This window comes from Trichechus manatus, unplaced genomic scaffold, assembly GCF_000243295.1.
Source record: "Trichechus manatus latirostris isolate Lorelei unplaced genomic scaffold, TriManLat1.0 scaffold00294, whole genome shotgun sequence".
Taxonomy (NCBI): domain Eukaryota; kingdom Metazoa; phylum Chordata; class Mammalia; order Sirenia; family Trichechidae; genus Trichechus; species Trichechus manatus.
This window is the reverse complement of record NW_004444230.1, coordinates 1,373,612-1,391,493: the sequence shown is the minus strand read 5'-3', so window position 1 is coordinate 1,391,493 and position 17,882 is coordinate 1,373,612. Positions and strand designations below refer to the sequence as shown.

Genomic DNA, 17,882 nt, shown 5'->3' with positions numbered 1-17,882 from the left:
GAGGAAAGAGATGGCTTTCTTTAGCTCTAGAAGAGTGAGGCTTCCACATGCCCTGAAGAAAGATCAAACAACATAATACCCCTTCCTGCTCCCAGGTCATACCCTTCTCAAATGGTATAAACCCTTTTGGCCTTCACTTGCCTCTGTTGTAGCCTGTAGAGCATTATTTCTGTCAGGAATTATTACCACTCATAAGTTAGTAGAGCTTCAGTGAAGAAACATATCCGTATGGAGGCAGCAGAGTTTAGGAGGAAATTGCCTCAAGCTAGGAAACCTGGGCCAAGTCTCAGGTCCAGCACTCAGCCACGTGACTTCTGGCAAGTCACTCGAGTGCTCTGAGCCTCAGTGTTCTCACCTGCAAAATGGGGACGTCATCATTGCCTGCCTGCCTCACAACATTGTTCTTAGAATAGAAATCAATGGGATTGTGTGTTCTAAAGCATGTTGTAAACTATAAATCTAAACAATTGGAGAAGAGTTGTTTTTTCAAGATTTTGGGCTTAATGACTTTGTTTCTTCTGTCATAACTGTTGGGTGAGGATCATGGTCAATTGCATCTCTGATGCCAACTACATCACAGAAGAGAAGAAGCTGAAGTAGACATCTGGCTCCTCTCCCTCCCTGTTACACCCCAGCTCACTTGGTCCTGAAGTCATCTACAGCCAACCTGGCATTGTCTATTTGCACAACCAGCCTGTTGTTCTCAGATTTAGCGCACAGGATCTGGGGAAAGAAAGTAGGCTTAGTGATTCACCGTTCCTAGGACCACCTCTAGCCTCAAGTCAGAGGAAGTGCCATTGGCTAGAGTTCAAAGTACAACATGCCTTTGGACAACATAAACTCCCAAAGATGTAAGAGGTACTTTCAAAGTGCAGGAGAGGGAATGTGCAAGAGGCTATGCGATGAAGGGCAAAGGCATGGAGCCTACTGGAAAGTTGTAGTAAACTGAACTTGTGACAAAGGCTTGATTTTATTTGGCCAGATATGATGTTTAACCTGATATAAACAAGAAGATCTGGAATCTAGGCCACAGAACAATGTACTGGCTATGAAGATTTAGACAAAGTAGGATCCGTTCATAATAAGAAGTTCCTTACTTTGTTTGGTCAACCTCCCCAAGGGTCTTCTCTGAAGCTATAGCCAGTTTTCTATGGCAACTATTTTGACATTCTTTGTCTTTCTGCCTCCCACTAAGAGGTAGGCTCTTAAGAAGCATTGAATTGGTAATTAAAGGGGCCAGTACATGTGCACAAGAGGCCAAAGCTACTGAATGGATATATACTCCAGCCCCCCAAGGACATTAGAAAATACACATGCTCAGGACTCCTCTGAGCCCATTTCCTGCACAAGAAGATTGGTCATTTTCATGGAAATAGCACTGTTTTTGAAACTAGCATACAATTTAGAAATTATAAGTACTGACGCTAAGTAAGCATGACCTCAGAATTCTGGAGAGTCAGGTTCTTCAGCTCATCCTTTACACATTCTCACTTCCTTCACTCAAGAGATTCCCTTCCACAATCAAAAAGACATTTCAGCTGTGGCTGTCTCCACTGCTTATCCAAGTGCTGAACATCTACCATAAGAGTCAGCAAACTTTTTCTGTAATGGGCCAGATAGTAAATATTTTAGGCTTTGCAGGCCGTACAGTCTCTGTCACAACTACTCAACTCTGCCATTGTAACATGAAAGCAGCCATAGACAGTATGGAAAGGAATGAGGGTGGCTGTGTGCCAATACAACTTTATTTACAAAATCAGGTGGCAGGCTGGATTTGATGCGTGGGCCATAGTTTTGTGACCCCAATCTAGAGCACCACAAACCTCACCTTCTGTTGGAGGTCCTCCGTGGTCTGGAAGTAAGACTGGTAGTTTGGACACACTTCGGTCTCCTGGCATTTGCTTGACTCTTGGATCTTGGTCTCCAGCTCCACATTGTCCTGCTCCAGCTGCCATACCTTCTCTAGGTAGTTGGCCAAGTGTTCGTTCAGGAACTGCATGGTCTCCTTCTCATGGCCATTCAAGGTGCCTTCACCATAGGTCCCACAGCTTCCAATGTTGCCTGGGATGTGGCAGGTCCCTGGCAAGAGGCAAGAAGTGTTGCAGCTGTGGGGCAGACAGAGGCTGGGTTGGCCCAGAGGGGTTGACCCCACACGGACTCGGTGGGCATGAGCCAGGGTGGCTGAGAGGCACTGGGAGGCAGCCTTGGCCTCTGAAACCCACCCACTGAGGAGGGAGCTGCAACAGTTAGAAGTCATAGTGCTAGAAGTCTAGACCCCTATTTTGCCCAAGATTGGACTTGCTTGAGGCTGAAACCTTCCTTCTTCTCTAGATCTTATATAGACCTGAGGTGGGTGTTGGTGCAAGCAAACTGGCATTTTCCTCATTAATATTTATGTTGATTGTTATACAATCACTCTATTAGTCAGAAATTTTTTCTCCTATAAAGAGTTAATTAGCTCATGAAAGAGGCTTTAACCTACACAGGATACTTCCCACCGCTGCAGAACCCTAGAAAACAGAGAAAATGGGGTCTTCTTCAAACTGCCCACATTATGCAGCTATAAATTCTTTCCCCTTCTGTCAGCTTATGTGTGTGAAATAATCAAGAACCAGAGACTCCCAAAATTTCCTCGAAGTTTCACTTTTGCCTTTTCCTACTTCAGAATGTTCCCATCATCGCAAAGTCTAAAAATATTAGTCAATCAGGCACGTTAAAGAAAGAGAAAATCCATAATTCAGTTTGTTTCAGCAGATCTTTCTGGTGTTCCCAGTGTAGGACAAACACTGAGCTAGGCCTGCTGAGGGGGGCAGAGGGTTGGCTATATTTTAATGAGAGGGACAAGGAAGTAAATGATCTCGATACTCTAAAGGCCGTAAGAGGGGATATAAAAAAGAGTTGTGAAGATTTCAAGGTAGAAGAGAGCACTTTGAGACCAGAAAAAGACTTCATGGAGAAGGGGCCATTTAAAATGTGTTTTGAAAGACAATTTCCATGGGGAGTTGATTGAGGGAGTATCTCTCACCGAGACAAAATGAACAAAATGAAAGAACAGAAGCAGACGTGTTTGAGAAATGGCAAATAGTCTGATTTTGTTGGCACTTACAATGAAGACATCAAGGACAGCAATGGAAAGTTGTGTTGGGTCCAGGATGTGGGAAACCTTGAATGCCAGCCCCATCCCACATAGAGTCTTCAGATAAAAGCAAGTCAAAGATAGGGATCTGGCCCTGGAAGCCAGTGTTCCTCAAATATGAGGAAAATAAGTAGCCAGATTCCTCTTGATGGAAAGCAACAGCAAAGAAATAGAAGGTTCCTTTGTAAATGTAAGAGAAAAACACAAAGCTAGAACAATGAAAATAAAAAACTAAATTCCAAATTGATTTTGGTGTTTGGAAACTAACTAACACAGTTTTAAATAACCCATGGGCCAAAGAAGAAATTAAATGAGAATTTTAAAAAGTATTTTGAACTGAATTAAAATGAAAACACAACATATCAAATTGATTCTGGCAATTAAGACGATCCCTGTACAAATGTGAAACAGATAAGCAGTTTTGGAAAGGGGAGTAGGGCCAATGAACGAAACTGGGTAATCTGTGATTCCCAAAAAAATGAAATTATGTTCCCATGTATTAGAGTCTACAGGCTAATTACGGCAAGCAGTGATTAATACTTTATGGTGTCTGTTCTCAGAAGCCTCCCCCTCCTTTCCAGGCATCTGCCCTGGTTAGACACTGACCCTCTCACTGGACTGAGTCCCTCTTTACCTTGTTTACAGAAGATACACACTTGAGAACTTTGATCCTCTTCTTTTGAAATGTTCTTGGGTTTCTTTGAAATTCACCTCCCTTCATTGTCCATTACTTGGGAGACTCTAGAACAAATTTAAATTTCCTTAATCTTCAGACATACTCAGAGCATCTGGAAGCTTCATGGCCTCCTCTGTTCCTAAAACAAACAAGCCAGTTTGTTCAGTAGAACCTAGACATGGGCAGCTAGCCAGCTTCGAGGCTATGCTAACTAAGATGTGGCTTTGACCCCATTCTGAAGACGGATGAATAAAGGAGGCCTCACTCTTGAGGCAGCAGTGCATGTTTTAGTCAGTCCTAAAATATAGAATCACCAAGCTGAAAGGGATCTCAAAGTCCTCTAGTCTAAGACTCTTTGGTATTAAATCCCTTCCAATAACCTTCCTCCAAGTAGTTTTCCAGTCTACCATCTTCCAGGATGGCCCACTCCATCACTGGCCAACTTGGCCTCCATGGCTCACAGTTCCCCAGGCCTTGTGCAGGACACTGGGATCCAGAGAAAAACAGCAGGTGCCTTAAGGGGCTTACAATATAGTGGAGTGTTAGAAAGCTCTTTATGCAGATCCAAAATCTACCTCCCTGTTACTTCTGCCTACTGCTTTCGTTTGTTCCTTCATTCATTCATTCATCTAATAGTTATTGAGTACCTACTCTGCGCCAGGTAGGTGCCAGTGCTAGACACTGGTGATTCGTTAGTGAATAAGTCAGACAGTTTGCCATTTAGTTAATTTACTTTCTAGTTCTACCTACAGAGTACTATGCAGGAGAAATCCAATCATTCTGCCACATGGCAGACCTACAGTTCTTTGTGGATAGATGTGAGATTTCTTACTGCTGGTTCTTTCAATTTCCCTTCGTTAAACGTGGGTTTAAGTCCCCTCCCAATCCTGGATACATTCCTTTGATTATACTCCATTTAGTTCCTATTGCTTCTAAGTGTGGGGTCCTAGAATGGAATTTCTGATGAGTCTGGGTTAAGAAGCTTCCAGCAGAAGGCCCAGTGAACCTTCTTGTCCAGGACTCTTGTGTGAACTATGCTGGTGCTTGCAGCTGCTCAGCCATGATAACCAGAGAGACAACCAGCCGCCAGTTGGTCCCATATACAATCAGTAAGACACATGGAGGCATTTGCCTGTAACTACTCTGTGTACAGATACAGGGGATATTTGCCAAGGCAGAGTTCGTCAGCGTCAGTGACCTTATCCCAGTGACCAACTCCAACTGATCAAATATTCACTGAGCTCCTGCTACAACAAAGCCAGCGTTTCTATTTCAGTAGGTTGGGGGTTAGGCCTGAGAATCTACATTTCTAGAAAGTTCCCAGGTGATTCTGATGCTGCTGGTCTGGGAAACACACTTAGAGAACAGAATCACTGCTCTACAGCAATAGTAGAGCTTTGTCATGACTGTCATCTTACGTAAACAAAACACAATGTAGCAAAATGATATTTTACGAGTTTAAGAGGAGCCAATGTTTTCATCACCCCATTTAAAATCAGTTACATGCATTTTCTTTAATAAACAAATTCTGTTTGTCTTCCTAGTTCACTCTTCTTTAATGAGGTTTGTTTTATGAGAAAATCTAAAACGGAAGGAGAAGGGAGGGATGAGAAGGGAAACCCATACAGTGTTTGTTAAACCTGTGGTTAAGAGGCCACTCCTTATGAAGAACAATGCTTGTAGAGGACAGATACAGGTGAAGTGAAGTAAAATTTATTAACAGCCCATTATGTGCTGGGAATCTTTCTTGGCACTTAACATAGAGTATTTCATGTCATTTCTCATTCTCTCTCTCTCTCTCAAACACACACACACAGAAACAACCTTATATACTCAAAGTAGATAGGTAGATATACACGACAATAACACCCAGCCCTGCTAGTGTTACTATGTGCCACCAAGTATTGTACCATGTGATTTACATACAATTATCTCATTTGATCCTTATAACCACACTGCACAGCAGTTACTAGTATTCCATTGTAGAATAAGGTAAATGAAGCTCAGAACAGTTAAGCAGCTTTCTGAGTTCACAATGCTAGAAAGTGCAGTCCTTGAAATGTGAGCCCATGTCTTCCTGACCCTCAAACCTAAGTTCTTTTCTCTCTACCACACAGCCCATAAGGGGCCAGATGGTGGAGGCCAACTGAAGACCAAGCCAAGACCCCTTGATAGCAGCCATAATACATAGGTACTGAGTTCCTGCTCTGGGCCATATACTCATCTAAAGAGCTGGAAACCCAGCAGTGAACAAAACAGAGTCCTCTGGAGGTTTTTGAGACGAGTAAGATTATCAAAGTAGAAATTTGGGAGAATTAATCTAGTGCCTGATTGCACCTAGGGTTGGGAACTTTGAATCTCCATTTTATGTCCTCTCTAACACAAAATGCAGTGTCTAGATATAATATATACTCAAAAAATATTAAATGAGACATGAAGGGCATGCAGGAAGAGACTGGAGACAGGAGGAAGCTTTTAAAATAATCCTGGCAGAATGTGATGGAAGCCAAAACTAGCCACCTGAATGTTAATGGAAAGGAAGGAATGGAGGACAGGATGTTACAAAATGACTCTACAAGCCTGGTTGATTAACTGGATATGAGGGTCAAAGGAGGGAGAGAAGTCAAAAGTAGCCCTGAGGTCACTCCTGGGTTCCTGGGAGAAAACTGTGTTGTAAAGAGAAGTTGGGAGATGAAGAGAAATTGCTGGCTCGCAGAAGAGAAGCTGATTTCAAGTTTGGAGTAAGTGTGAAATGTAGCTAAGTAGGACTGTCCACTAGGACTCAGAGGAGAAGGACCAGAGCCACTAGAGAGCAGCCTGAATAGTTGGAACTCACTGAGAAACTCCCCTCAAATGCTGAGATTTATTACACCTGGCTGGCAGGTAAAGTGAGCTGGTTTAGCCCAGGGGCTCATACCTGAGTAGGAATAGTGATTCTCAGTGGTAAAGTCCTCTTCCCCTCTTAGAGGGGAGGTGATGTTTAAAATCTCCAAAACAGGTGGTAGGAATGATATTTTGATTACAGGGAGTATCATTTGAAAACAAGCATGTTCTGTATTACAAATGAGCTGTCCTTTTTAAGTCATGATATAGGTTTGGTATTTATATTTTTGAAAGTTAAGAAAATAACATTGAATGAAAAGGTGGGATATATTTATTAAAAGGGGGGGCTTGATTTTTAAAAAAAAAAGTTTGAGAAGCACTGAATCAGAAGAAAAAAGAAAAGCAAGAAATGATTCATTCAGGAAAAGCTGAGCTTGTGAAGATTCTTAGAAGTAGCCATCAGAGGGGAAAAATCTGATCTTGTTCTTGGTCAGGAAGATGCAGGGAGAAGGCTGAGGCAGGGCAAAGCAGAGCAGACTACACACACATATCATAGACCACAAAAAAAAAAAAAAAAAAGTAACTAAATAAAAAATGCTCCTGTTCTGCAAAGTCCAGAATTGTGCCTCAATTTTCTTGGCTCCCCGGTAGAGAGAGTGGTGGGAGCAGAAGTGTGTGTCGTTTCCCAGAGGTCTGTCAGTGACTGCTGACATTGCCTTCAGGGGTGGTAGGAGACCACCCTTACTGCTTCTGCTGTGCTAGGTTTAGTGGGAAATGGCATTTACTGTCAGAAACAGGCGATGAGTGGAGGGACCCCAAGAGGCCCTACTGATGTTATTATATGAAGCCTGGAAAGAAGAAATGTTACACATGAGCCCACTGGTCACATAGGGCTGGTAAACTGAAGATCAGTGGGCCTAGTACTAGGCTCAAGACTGTATCTGATCCTAAGTCAAGGGAGCAAAAGTTTCCAGAGGAAGGAAATGTTGTTGTTAGTTGCCATTGAATCAGCTCCGACTCATGGCAACCTCACTTGTAACAGAATGAAACGTTACCCGATCCTGTGCCATCTTCATGATGGTTGGTATGTTTGCGTCCATTGTTGTGGCTATTGTGTCACTCCATCTCATCGAGGGTTTCTCTCATTTTCCCTGATCCTCTACTTTACCAAACTTGATGTCCTTTCTTAGCAATTAATCTTTCCTGATGATGTGTCCAAAGTAAGGGGAGTGAAAGTCTCACCATCCTGGCTTCTAAGGAGCATTCTAGTTGTATTTTTTCTGAGACTGATTTATTTGTTCTTCCAATAGTCTATGGTATATTCAGTATTCTTCTCCAATACCAAAACCAAACCTGGTGCCGTTGAGTCGATTCCGACTCATAGTGACCCTATAGGACAGAGTAGAACTGCCCACAGGGTTTACAAGGAGCAGCTGGTGAGTTTGAACTGCTAACCTTTTGGTTAGCAACCAAGCTCTTAACCACTGCGCCACCAGGGCTCCTGGTTGAAATTACTGTGGCCAAAGCAAAACTAGATAAAAATGAAAGACCACATCTAGGGTCCATATTGGTCCAATCTGTGCATGCAACACAATGCAGGGAGATCGGATAGAGGAATACATTGTGCAGGTAGAGCCTTTGGAGGGAAAAATCAGCCTGTAAAAAGAGCCTGCGTCGGATCTGGGACCAGAGGGAACCCTGAGCTTCAGGCTGCAATAACAGATATGAGTAAAACTGTAACATCCAAACTCCCTGAGCCAGGCTGGTTAGCCTCCGTCAGCCTCTCCAGCATGCAGTCCTCCCTGTGTCTCTGTGGCCTTTCCTGCCACCCCTAGTAGCCACAGAGTCCCACAGTTAGAGTTCAGTAAGGTGTAACCTTGCAGGCAAGGTGGAGACATGCCAGATCTCCATGACCTTGTCACATGAAGGGTTATGGCTACTCCTTAAAACATGTGATTCCTTTGGGTTACTTGTTAGAGGGCCACAAGAGGCCACTAGACATTCTTGTCCTCTGACAGCTCAAAGAGTTCTTTTTTGGTTTCAGTTAGGTCACTTGGAATGAGAAAACAGAGTGTCAATTATACCAGTAGGTGGTTTTCAGTACCATTTCTAAATGGACAGGCTACCAGCATGGGGATCTATGGCCCCTGATGCTGCTCACGGGTTCTGCTACCACCTCTTTAGCTCTTCTTTCCCTCCAAGGAGGAAAGACTGTCCCTGCTGGCTCCTAGGGAGCCCAAATAAATCAACCTCTATTGAGCAGCTTCCTTATGCCAGAAACATATTGTGTGGCAGAGATGGGATTTGAACCCGGGTCTGCCTGACTCCAGAGCTCTTTCCATCCTAACATGCGGCTACAAGGAGCCTGGTGGCATAGTGGTTAAGAGCTCACACGCTAACCAAAAGGTCAGCAGTTCAAATCCACAAGCCGCTCCTTGGAAACCTGTGTGGGAGTTCTACTCTGTCCTACAGGGTCTCTATGAGTCAGAACCGACTCAACAGCACCTAACAATGACAGCATGCTGCTACAAGGAAGGACCAATTCTGCACTGGTCTTCGTGAACCAGTGTTCATGGGCAAGCTGAGATCTGAGCGCTTCATTCTCCTGTACACACTCAGCACTTGCTAAAAGCTACATTGGCTAGAATGGGATGAAAAGCAGCCCAACCTTTCTGGTGCTGGTCCCCATCTGCTGTTCCACCATGTCTGTGTGTCAGGGCCATGTCCGAGAAGCAGTCAGGGATTTGGAGTCCTCTGATGGCAACTGCAGTCTTCTCCACGAGCACTTCACAGACAGCAGCAGAGTAGACAAGCACACGCATCAGAGGACATGTCTCTCTGGAGCAACAATACTCAGGAAATGGGCCAAGACCAAGACAACTGTCCCCCGTGCCCAATCTGGGCCGGCATGTCTAAGGGCAGATGGGAAATCCATGCTTCTGCAAAGGGAGCTGTGATAGTTAATATAATGTATCAACTTGGCTAGGCCATGTTTCTGAGTATTATGTAATTATCTTCCATTTTGTGATATAATGTAATTGCCTCCATGATGTGATCTGATGTGATCAGCCAATCAGTTGTTAGAGTAGTTTCCTCGGGGGTGTAGCCTGCACCCAATATGTATATGGACATTCTGGCAAAGCTCACTTGCTTGCTCTGGATTCTGTTTCTGGCTCATCATCATCTGACCTCCAGTTCTTGGAACTTGAGCCTGCAGCCTGATCTGCCGACTTTGGGATTTGCCAGCTCCGCAGCCCTGTGAGCCAGCAGCCTGTTGTCTGATCTGCTGATTCTGAGTCTGTAGCCATATGAGTTAGGAGAAGCCTCCAGCTGACACCTGACCCCACAGACTTTGGGACGTGCCAGCCTCCACAACAGCATGAGCCATTTCCTTGAGATATATATGTAGAGATATACACGCTTCACTGGTTTTGCTTCTCTAGGGAACCCAGCCTAAGACAGGGGCCAATTTGAATGAGAGAAAAAACTTGGCAAGCTGGCCAAGGCAGTTCTCAACACGACCTCCCTTTGATTGAATTGGAACTGTAAGTTGTATGATTTTACTCTTGGACAAAATATCAAGAGGTTGAAGATGCCAAAAGCACGGTAGGGACATGTTTGTTCTGAGCTCTTCCGAAGGAATGCAAACTTGGCAGTCAGCATTGCTACCTTTCACCAGGTCTATAGGGATAGGCAAGATAAGTACACATCCAAAGTTAGGAAAAGACCTGCATCCCGAGTCTAAGACTCCAGTGCCCAGAGAGTTCCTGACAGCAACATGACAGGGCCAATGACTTGACCCAAGGACATTAGGGCCAGGACTATTCATCCCACACACATATACCAAACACCAGAAGGGTATTCCTTGATTCAGAAAGAAGCTTTATTCAGTAATACAGGAGTTAAATTACATAGCAGGAGATTCTGAAGCACTGGAGGAGAAACAAAATCCCAGAAGAGACACTGCAAGAAACAACAGCTTAAGTGGAAGACAATTACAACACTTCAAGGAAATACAATTTAAGCCACAAACAGGAAGCCACTACTTAGAGATATCTGCTGCTCTTTGATTTAATGAGGATGCCTCCAAAGGCTTTGGTTTATCTGAAGGAAGACTAAGCAAGGTGAGGGCAATCCTGGCCCCAGTGCAACCAATCTTAACCTCCTGCATCAGGACTCAGACCTTCAGAACCAGCTTCTGGTGTTGCCTCCACAAGCTGAGGTGGGCCCACAGGCAGGGGGGACACAGCTTGGACAAAGGTTGCAGGAGGCAGGTGTGGAGCAGGGATTGTAGGGGAGTCTGCAGGGAGAGAGAAAAGACGGGAAGAGTTAGCCATGGGAAATAAAAAAGACGTCCCAGTGATGTACAGAAAAAGGGTAATACTGAAAGGCAAAGGATAAGTTTGCCACCAAGAAGTCACCAGCCCAACTGAATCCACGTGGACAGTCCCCCTTCTACTCTCATCTGTGTTTTTCTGTGTCCAGGAGTCCACATAAGGACCTGGCAATCAATTATGTAACATTCTATCAGCAATGCAATCTGCACAGACCAGGAATAGTTCATGAGTCACTAAGCAAGAGTGCACAGAGAGGCTTATTTTTTAGCGATGGGATCTCCTCCCACAGGTTCTTCAGTTATCTCTGAGTAATTGCCTAAAAATCAGGTATGTGGCTTGTCCAGGAATTGCCTAGATCGCACCTACTTGCAGTCCTCGTTCTCCAGAAGGTTCCAGTATGTGGCAATCTCACCCTCCAGCCGGGCCTTGACATCCAGCAGCACCTGGTACTCCTGGTTCTGATGCTCCAGGTCAGCCCGGATCTCAGACAGCTGCTCCTCCACATTGCTGATCAGGCTCTGCATCAGGGCCAGCTCAGTGCCATAGTAGTCCTCGGCTTCACACAGGGAATTCTGCAGACAGTCTTTCTACAATGGGAAGGAATGGGGTAAGAGGTCCATCCAGGTGCCTCAAAATTCAGCAGAGAAAATCATGGTCAAGCTTACCAGGCACGGGACAATTTCCAAGAAGTCATAGGACATTCCCAAAGCTTGGGAGAAATCACCCTCAATTATGGCCATGACTTTTCACAAGAAAATCTAATTGAGGAAATGTTATCATATTTATCCCTATATCCCCAGTACCTCACAAAAACTAGGCAGCCAGTAAAATCTTGTTGAATGAGTACCTGAGCTTCCACACTTCTTTAAAGAAAGTCAGGTTGACTTTTAGTAGGAACTGTTTCTCTAGGCTGAACTGACCTTGACAGCATGGCATCATCATCAAGGAGAGAAAGACCTAGATCCTGAGCCCTGAGTTACTGTTAAAGGGGGACTTCCAAGACATGCTACTACCCAGTAGATGGCATGTGGTGAGGGTGAAGGAGGACACATACCAGTGTGTGCTGGGCTTGGCGCTCAGCTTACAAGGTATTCACCGTGCATCTCAGCTGCAGGATCTCCGACTGGCAACACTGCAGCTCCTTTGAGCAAGACACGGCCTGCAGGCTGATGCCTTCAGACTAAAACACAGGGCATCTGACAACAGTGGCTTAGTCATTCACTGACCCAGAACAAAAGCTAGGCCCCTCCCTGCTCTGCAGCACCTCCTCACCTGAGTTTGGAACCACTGCTCCACATCCTGGCGGTTGGTCTCCACCATGGCCTCATACTGGCACCGCATCTCCCCCAGCACCCTACCCAGGTCCACGGTGGGCTCGGTGTCCAGCTCAATCCGGAGCTTGTCCCCCAGCTGACACTGGGACAGAGGGATCAAAACCCAAAGTGAGAAAAGTGACAAGGTGAGGGGAGACACACCCCCTACAACTAACATGAAGGACATTTCCCAGAGTCACTAACAGGAAGGGCCCATTTGAAGACTCTTCTAAATTCATGAGGCAAGTCTTTGGAGAGAAGAAGCTCCAGCTAGGCCACATTCCACAGACTCATTCTAGACTCTCAGACCCAGATCAGCCCTTTATCCTGATGACAACTGAGCCCAGTTCTAATCTAAGAGCCATGGGACAAGGGGTAGGGAGTGGTTCCTTTCTATGCCCAACACACTCCCCCATGAGTCTCTACCTGCTTGTGGTTACTCTTCAGGGAAAGCTGCTCCTCCTTCAGGGACACCTGCTGGGCCTCCAGGTCAGCCTTGGCCAGGCTTAGGTCGTCCAGGAGCTTGTGCATCCTGCACATGTCTGCCTCCACCAGCTGGCACAGGGAGAGCTCACTCTCATGCCTTCCATGACAAGAGATGCAGGGTCAACAAGAGTGCCACCAAGAGCACCCTCAGCTGTCCCTGGCTTCCATTTCCTTCACTGCCTTGGATCCTAATTTGTTCACTTGACCAACATTCACTATGCTACAGGACTCATGGACAGGATTATATGCTTGGTTAGTAGTAAGTGCATAGACTCGACTTTAGTGTTCTGACTTCAAATGCAGTATTTATTTTGCCATAATAGGAGTCTTTCATTCAGGAGAAAGAACGACTAAAACTAAGCCTTCTGGGCCTTCACTATGTTGCTTTACCCCTTGGGTTGATTATTTCACATTACTTATCTGCCTTTCTCATTCATTAAATTGTAACTCTGGATACCAGAGAGCTCCAGTAACAATTCTATTCACTAATGGTCTGACCAAGTGTCAGTGGGTCTTTCATGTCCTATGCACTGACAGTTTATTCTGCTTCCGGTTATGAAATTTAAAAAATTAAAATAATAAAAACCTATCCTAGATATGAGAAGAAAATGGTGTAGAACTTAACCAGTCTTTACTATTAAAAAAAAAAACAAACCCATTGCTGTCAAGTCAATTGACTCATAGCAACCCTATAGTCTTTACTATACCACCTCTTTTTATTTTAATGCTTTTCTTCTCTTCCAGTCTATAAAATGACCATTTGTAGTAATGAATTAAATTAAGGTTTGGAAGAAAGTAGACATTTACTCACTTATTCATTTATTCTAGTCAAAAACTATTTTGAACACCTACTATGTGTCAAGTACTGTACTGGGCACTTGGAAGTAGAACAGGAGAGAGAAGTCACTCTGGACCCTCTTCCAGCCTTACTTACTTGATTCTAAAGTCATTGGCAGCCAGCTTGGCATTGTCAACTTGTGTGATCAGCCTGGCATTCTCAGCCTTGCTGCACAGGATCTGAGGAAACCCAAGAAGAGAGTTCACATACCCATAAATCATACTCAAGGTTCCAACTGCACATATAGTGTCCCCATTCACGTCTCAAAAGAATCCAAGAACCCAAACCTCTTTGAGCCCTAAGTTCCTGCCATGCCCTCTGCCCTCCTCAGAACCAGCATACTCCAGGTTTCTTCAAACCTCACCTTCTGCTGTAGCTCCTCGATGGTCCAAAAGTAAGACTGGTAGTTCAGACACACTTCAGTCTCTTGGCATTTGCTCGACTCTCGGATCCTGGTCTCCAGCTCCGCATTGTCCTGTTCCAGCTGCCGCACGTTCTGCAGGTAGTTGGCCAGGCGGTCATTCAGGAACTGCATGGTCTCCTTCTCGTGGCCATTCAGAGTGCCTTCACCATAGGTCCCACAGCTTCCAATGTTGCCTGGAATGTGGCAAGTCCCTGGCAAGGAGCAAGCAGTGTAGCAGCTGTGCAGAAGGCATAGGCTGGGTCGGCCCAGAGGGGTTGACCCCACACGGACTCGGTTGGCATGAGCCAGGGTGGCCAAGAGACCCTGGGAGGCATCCTTGACCTCTGCCCCAGGCTGACCCCCAATATCAATGGAGGTGATGGAGACACTGGTTGCTTTAGGAGCCAGGAGAGGGTAGGAAGAGCTGATGAAGGTGGAAGTCATGGTGTTGGCATGGGGCTGCACAGGAACTTCAGATCAGCTAGGAAGGCAAAGCCACTGAGTCTGGACACCTGCTTCCCTCCTATCCCTTTGTATCCCATCCCAAGTGGGTGTTGGCTTAATGCTTTGACCTTACACCTTGATTATCTACCTATTATTGTACCATCATCCTGTTACTCAGTTATTGAGTTTACCATTAAGGGTTCCTAATCTCATTAAAGGAATTTTGATGAAACTGAGGTGCCTCTTGACTCTTTGATATCAGAGCTATTGTTGAGAGGTCAGAAGTTTATATTACTTTTCGAAGATCAAAAGTTTTTTTTAACCATCAGATGTTTGGACCTTGACTAGCTGGTCACCTTGATGTGCCCACACTGAAGACATGAGTATTCCTGCTGGCCATTTGTGTAGTAGGAGAGCTAAACCCTTATGACTACAGTGATGCTTACCAGGGTTAAGACTCAGTTACCTTCCCTATAAAGGGAAGAAACTGATTCTCGGTATTGCTGAATATTATGGTATTTCGTTATCAAGAAGTTCTACATTTCTTCTTTCTTTAGTTGTTTGCATTTCAGACTTACTTTGAGGGGCAATAAAATTCGGACTATTTCATTCATTTAACACACATCTCTTGGGCATGTCCTATATGCCAGGCACTGTGCCACATGGTTTACATACAATTGGTTAAGCATGATACGGTTCCTGTTCCCAGGAAACAACCATACTTAGGTAGCCATAGATGTTTTAAATAGGGTGTTCACCACAAGGGTAACGCTGAAGATTATGGTTGATCTGGATGAGGAAGGGTGAACTCAAGATGCCAGAAAAAAACAAATCAACAATTTTTTTTTTTAAATCTCAAACAAGAACTTGACCGTAAAACGCAAAGCACATTTGGCTGTTGGAAACACTGTGGGCCCTCTTCCTGCCTTACTTCCTAAAATAAGTAAACTGATACTAAAGTCTGTTATAGAGCACCTACCATACTGTTATAGTCCCTGGGTGGTGCAAACAGTTAACGTTCTTGGCTGCTAACCAAAAGGTTGGAGGTTCAAGTCCATCCAGAGGGGCCTTGGAAGAAAGGCCTGACAATCTACTTGCAAGAAATCAGCCATTGAAAACCTTATGGGGCACAGTTCAACTCTGACACACTTGGGATCACCTTGATTCAGAACTGACTCAATGTAACTGTAATGGTACCATACGCGTTAAGGGATTAATTGGTGATAGCATTTATTCCTTATCATTATGTAAGGTGGTATTCTTATTTTCATTTTATAAAAAATTTCAGTAATGACAGTAATAATAAAACATTGAGAACCAAAAATGTGAAGTCATTTTTCTAAGATCAAACTCGTAATAAAGTGGCAAAGCTTGTTCTCAAAATAAGTTTCGTTCCGACTGTAGAGCCTATTCTCATTCCTCTTCACCATGACCATGCCACATCCCCCACTCCTACTCTTTAACCCCAAGGAGAATAATCTGTGTCATTGCTAGAACTAAGAAGAATTAAAAGACCTAGAAACTGGGCAAGAAGTTGGAATTAAGAGATTTTTTTTTTAAGTCTGACATCCTATACTCTCTTTGTGTCTCCAAAAATATAGATATTGGGATATCAAGACAATAGGGCAGTATTTCTCCAAGGGCTATGTAGGAAGATACCCAGAGGAAAGCTCTGTCTCTAAAATGGCTTTGCTACATCCCATACCTCAGTAGCTCTTGGTACCAGGGAACCAAGACAGCTGAGTGCTGAGGTTCAAAAAAGTTTTCTCTCAAAATTTGTGTCAGGAGATAGATAAACTACTAGGACTAAGAAAAACCCAATGTGAGTAAGACTCCCAAAGTGCTTATAACCATACCTTCGAGAAAATATTTTCCAGTGCTCTGAGCATTGAACAAAATGTGAACAGGCTTGTCTATAGGGACCAGGTGTGTATATGTGAAACACAGGCTGTGGGAACTCTATCAAGAAAAAAATATAAAACTTGAAATTCTGTTCAGATTGAGTTTCCCAGGAAAGCTAAGGAATGGTCAGCTCTGGCCTAAGGGTGTCCCAGAGCTCACTAATGAATAACCCTTTACCGGCGCCATCTTTAGGTGACATCATCCCACCAAGCCATCCCATCCTTCAGAGGTCTCTGGGTAAAATCTGCACGTTACATCTTCAAACACCCCTTTGTTACTCTCCTCTGCCTCACCACATAGCAATCAGATTCTATATAAACCAGAGACCCAGCCTTTTTAAGTCGTTTTCTTTGATTTGCTAAATAGGATCTATCTTTTGACCTTATTCTCTGGCAGAATTCACTCCATTGGCTAAAAACCATGATTCCTTCCGTCTCACAATATGCAATACTTGTCACTTGATAACATCACTGCTGAAGTTTGGCATGTCCAGTGCTGCTCCTCTCTGCTAAAGCTTGATCTGTGGTCCTGGCTTGTGCTACTACTGTGTGTGCTGTTTTGAATAATGACACTGATGCTGCATGTCCCTTTGTAAGGTCGCTTGGTTCTCTGATTTGCATTTTTTTCAAAGGAACTGGCAGTGAATGAGGAGGTTAATATGGGAGAAGGATCCTCACCCTCATACCTAAGACTCCCTTCCTTCCCAGCCCTTTAAAAAGAGTCCCTGTGGCCCCCGGTGATGAGGTATGAGCCAGGCTCAGTGACAAGAAGTGGTGGAGCCAGAGCTGTGGGAAACAGGTCCCTGCAGCCCTCCTTCACTCACCTGTGAGCATAGAGTTCTCCAATGATTCCAACTTAAGAAATACCAATGTCTAGAGGCAAAGAGCCTACTACAGGAGAGAGGTGGGGGGCTGTGGTCTTGGGATTCTATTTTCAAACATAGTGTCAGAACATATGGGTGCAACTCAACCAGTGAGAGAGAAAGGTGTGGAGTTGCAGGCTTGCACAATGGAAATCATGCCTAACCCACAGCCTACATTTCTACGCAGGCTCCTACTGTAGGAAGAGGAGGGAGATGCAGGGGAGCCCTGATTTGTAGCATGTGCCAATTTCTGTGGTGTAAATACACCCACAGTGGCCGTTTTCAAGCTACCAATATGACATCACTGAATGTGGAATTGGGAAGAGAGGTACAAAATCAGCTCCTGCAAGCCAGTAAGAGCTCCAGCACACCACTCGATCCTACTTTCCAAATCTAAGTTCTTGATAATATTTCTTACGTATTAATTTATTTTATAAATCCTACACAGAAACCAAAGATAGATCACATTAAATTACATGTTCAACAGATCTACTCTTAGAAGGAATCACTTCGTCATCCCCCGCTCACTAAGACGCTCTGCTTCCCCTCGGAGCTCCAAGGTCCCAGCTGGGCTCAGATCTAAGGAAACTCAGGCAACCTCTGGAAAGGTAGAGCCAGTTTCTTTGATAATGATGTATCCCTTCAAGAGTCACTCTCTACCC

The 17,882-nt window shown here is 44.4% G+C and overlaps 2 protein-coding genes across 2 annotated transcripts in view; both read right to left on the bottom strand.

Annotated features, from left to right (window-relative positions):
* Positions 1-2,257, bottom strand: part of LOC101357187 (keratin, type I cuticular Ha7) — a 5,020-nt gene extending 2,763 nt beyond the window's left edge. The window contains exons 1-2 of the mRNA XM_004390354.1: positions 1,829-2,257; positions 641-723 (exon numbers count right to left, since the gene is read on the bottom strand). Of these exons, the coding sequence (XP_004390411.1) occupies positions 641-723; positions 1,829-2,257 (512 nt within the window). The remainder of the gene's footprint in view (positions 1-640; positions 724-1,828) is intronic.
* Positions 2,258-10,820: 8,563 nt separating this feature from the next.
* LOC101356941 (keratin, type I cuticular Ha8-like) lies at positions 10,821-14,456 on the bottom strand. Its single transcript, XM_012559674.1, is given in 7 exon segments — positions 10,821-10,935; positions 11,339-11,559; positions 12,027-12,152; positions 12,245-12,388; positions 12,694-12,868; positions 13,706-13,788; positions 13,974-14,456. Coding segments are annotated over 7 exon segments (1,347 nt in total).
* Between the last annotated feature and the right edge of the window lie 3,426 nt (positions 14,457-17,882).